The sequence below is a fragment of the Nestor notabilis genome, unplaced genomic scaffold, assembly GCF_000696875.1.
Source record: "Nestor notabilis isolate BGI_N333 unplaced genomic scaffold, ASM69687v1 scaffold5781, whole genome shotgun sequence".
Lineage (NCBI taxonomy): Eukaryota > Metazoa > Chordata > Aves > Psittaciformes > Psittacidae > Nestor > Nestor notabilis.
In genome coordinates, this window is record NW_009914116.1 from 1 (window position 1) to 3,985 (window position 3,985).

At 47.3% G+C, this 3,985-nt stretch overlaps 1 protein-coding gene across 1 annotated transcript; it reads right to left on the reverse strand.

The window, feature by feature from the left end:
* Positions 1–5: 5 nt before the first annotated feature.
* Positions 6–2,117, reverse strand: LOC104412705 (keratin, type II cytoskeletal 3-like; the record flags this gene model as incomplete). The annotated part of the gene is made up of 4 exons (XM_010023496.1): positions 1,550–2,117; positions 480–694; positions 163–223; positions 6–41 (listed from the first exon to the last, which is right to left on the reverse strand). Coding segments are annotated over exons 1-4 (822 nt in total), but the record flags the coding sequence as incomplete, so codon positions are not given.
* Between the last annotated feature and the right edge of the window lie 1,868 nt (positions 2,118–3,985).

Sequence of the window (3,985 nt, forward strand, 5' to 3'; positions counted from 1 at the left end):
GCTTCCAACTCTACTTTAGTCATGTAGGCACAGTCCACATCCTAATGGAAAGATCACACAGATAGACATCAGCTTCCTCCCACCCCAACACCAACTTGTTCCTCTCCCCTTCCAACGCCTTTGCAGCTTGTCCCCTCACAGCCCTGTGCCCCTGTAACTCACCTTCTTGAGCACCACAAACTCATTCTCAGCAGCAGTACGCCTGTTGATTTCTTCTTCATACCTGCGGAAGGGAACAAGACCAGATGAGCAACCTGGTCTAGTGGAAGGTGTCCCTGTCCATGACAGGGGGCTTGAAACTAGATGAGCTTTAAGGGCCCTTCCAAACCAAACCGGTCTATAAGTCTCTTGGACTCTTCAGTCAACCACAGAACCCCCTTTCCCTCAGCCCCACTTCTCCAGAGCTCCTCAGCAATTCCTATGGGAATGCCCAGGCTCTGTTCTCCAGGCTGCCTTCCTGAGTCTGCCAGGGCACTTACTTGGTCTTGTACTCCTCCACATATTGCCGCATGTTCTGCAGCTCCGATTCAAGCTGTCCCCTCTGTCCCAGGAGAGACTCCAGCCTCCTCCTCAGGTTCTGGATGTAGCTTTCAAAGATAACATCGAGGTTCTTCCTTGGTCCCATAGGCCCTTGCTGCTGGAGCAGCTCCCACTTGGTGGCCAGGACTTTGTTCTGTTGCTCTAGGAAGCGGACCTGAAAGCCCACCAATGGATGTGTGAGATTCACCCAGGGAACATCACACAACTCAAACCTCCTGCTGATGTGGGAGACCAAGGGAATCACTTCCCCAGTCCCCACTAGGACTATGGCTGGTTAAAAACCATTTTCCAACAGAAATATTCCTCCTTTCTTTCTCCTTTTTTTCAACTGTCCTTGAATTTTTTCCCTTTTCTCCTTCATTTCTGTTCTACTTTGATTCTTTATTGGAATATCACATTCCAGATTTACAGATTATTGTCATTTCCAGTTGCAAATTTTGATCCGGAATTAATTTCCATAAACATCAGTTTTACCTTCCAGTGAAAGAAATCCCACATTGGGATATCAATACTGGAAAACATTCCTCTTAGCAGATACAAGAGGAATTCAATACTTATGTCATACATTTAAAGAACTCTGAAACACATTCACAACCAACACTCTCCCAGAGCAGGAACTCTAAAGAGTATTCAACTGTACTTGAACTGAAGTAAAGAACAGCCAGGAATGAATTGAAAGCTCATTCTGACATTCCAAATTCCTCAAGAAGAATAAATCCTTGAAAAGGACAGGCTTAAAGGATAACTGACTGTATCATGATCACTTTGGCCTCAGAGAACACGAGAGAGAAGCTAAGGAAGAAGTTGGATCAGCCAAACCCAGAGAAAGTCCTTTGGTTTCTCTGTGGATGTGAAGTTATTACATTGCCTTAGGAGGACTCAGTGCAAACACCACCAGCCCTCCAGAGCTGCCCACACTGAGCTGTGAAGGACAGTATTCCCCTCTCCACGGCACAGGAAAGTTCCTCAGAGTCCCCATTCCCAAGGAAACACAGTTCCAGCCTCTCACCTTGTCAATGAAAGAGGCAAACTGATTGTTAAGAGTCTTGATCTGCTCCTTCTCCTGGCACTTCACTTGTTGGATCTGAGGGTCAATATCAACATGGACCGGCCGCAGAAGGGTTGGGTCAACCTGCACTGGCTGGATGCCTCCAGGGAACCCAGGACCACCTCTCACAGGACCACCAAAGCCACCTATTCCTCCACCAATGATACCTCCTCCAATGCCGCCAAATCCTCCTCCAAAGCCTCCACCAAAGCCACCAATTCTACATCCATATCCACCGCCAAAAGAGCCACCCATGGAAATCCTTCCGTTGCCACCCATGTTATGGAGGCTCCTGCTGCTAAAACCCGCACAACGTCCATTGCCTCCAAATCCCCTGGATGTGGAGAATGAGCTATAGCTGATCCTGTTTCTGCCCCCACATCCTCCAAAGCCACCACCGATGGCAGAGCAAGAGCTGAATCCCCTTTTGCTTCCGCCTCCAAAGCTTCTGCAGGTTGACTGCCGAGACATGATTGGTTTTCCAAGTGGAGTTGAGGAGAGCAGAAGGACCAAGGGAGCTGTGCTGCTGTGGGATGAGTGCAGAGAGAAGTGTGCACAGTCTTCTCTGGCTCCACAGCTCCAGGCATTCCCTTTTATCTGTTCCTGGAGGTGGGCTGGGTCTACAAGGGCGTGAAGAGGAAACAAATTTACTGTCTTCATCAGCTTGGTGCGGTTAACAGATTTTTGCCAAATTGTTGACTCCACCCAGAAATACGCTTTGCAATGCAGAAGAGAATAAAAGAGCAAGAGCATTGGAATAGGTCTCAGTGAGTAAGTGGACTCTTATATCTTTATGGCATCAGGAAAACTCTGTTTTACAGGGATGTAGTCATGTTCTTCCCTCCTCCCACCTTTCTACCTGTTCTTAATGATTTTGCAGTTTGTCTGGATCTGGATCTTTTGCCCTAACGCTCAGTGTCAGACCAGCTTTTTGGTGCAAACCAACTAGGATGAGGCTTTCACAATTCCCCCAAACACACCCCAAATCTCCTGCTTAAGTGGAAAATTGCCGATGGCTTTCCAAGAGGCAGTTTCCCTGTGCAGAGCAAAACCACCACACATTAACATTTAACAAGGGTCAGCATTTCTCTTTTATCCAGAAAGGAGGTGCTTGGTTCCTTTCCTAAGAGCATCAGTTGGGATGGGAGTGCCTTCTTCCAGGGCACGTTCCTGCAAAATGTGTCTTCCAGAGTCTGAGCTACCCAGGTACCAAGACTCAGAGCACCAGAGTGGAATGAGAAGGAGAACCAGGATGTCCAAGCTCCTTCCTTGTGCATTTCTGATGGCCACAGGGATTGCTGAACCTGAAGAGGACGGAAAGGACGCTTCGGGCACTAGATGTGGTAATGACGACTGAAGGCAAATAGCAGAGAACTGCAGGCAGGGTTGACAGTGGCTTCTTAAAATGATGTATTTTTACTTGATTTGGTAGGCAAAGGATGAGGCTGAGTTCATCATATTCATCAGTTAGAAATAAGGGGCAACCATGACGTAGAACTCTAACACTTTCTTAAGTAGTAACTAAGAAGAGTTTGCTTAAGAGCTACTCTTTCTTAAGTAGTAACAGTTCAGGTATTGCTGTTTATGAAGTGTGCTTTGGGAGGAATGGCATGTCTGCCCACAGCTTTGACCACAGCAAATCTGGGTGGGGATGGAAGGGTGGTGCCCAAATTCACTTCAGAAAACTGGGGGTTTAAGAGAACAGTGTTGGCTTCAAACTAGAGAAGAACAATGTTGAATATTGAGCACAAGCTCTGGGGCTCTGAAGTGGGAGGTTTACCTGAAAGGCATCTTACAGGAATCTTCCGGGGCTCATTATCATGTATACAGTTTAGTTATGAAATGAAAGAAAAACCCTAATATATCCCTATAGATTCATTCCATAAATCATCAACAAAGGTCAAAGGAAATAGATCTTAAAGCCTTCGACCCATTTCAGCACTCCACACTTATACCGTCTGTTGACTTCCAAAGTGGATACTCATCTGAGTGTGAATTTTAACCATTACACATAAGATCTGTTCAGGTAAACGCTGTTTGCAAGTAAACGCTGTTTGCAAGTATGCCAAGGGGCCAGCCGGCAGCCTCAGACACTTCAGAGCCTTTCAACACCAGCCCAACGAATCCCTTCCAAAAGCCCCAAGAGGAACCAGGAACAGAAATGCCATTGGCTGCCACTGAGACCAAGGTTGCTGGACACCATGGCCCCTGAACAGCATTAGGGTGGCATAGGAAGGAACATGACCCTTGCAGAGGACTCAAGTCATGGTTGGCCAAGGGTGACCCTACCCTTGCGGGGGACACAAGTCAAGGGTTATCCAGATGTGTGTGGTGACAGGCTGCATATGGAGCATGGGCAGTGATTGCTACAGCAGGGAGCTGGGAACACATTCCCTT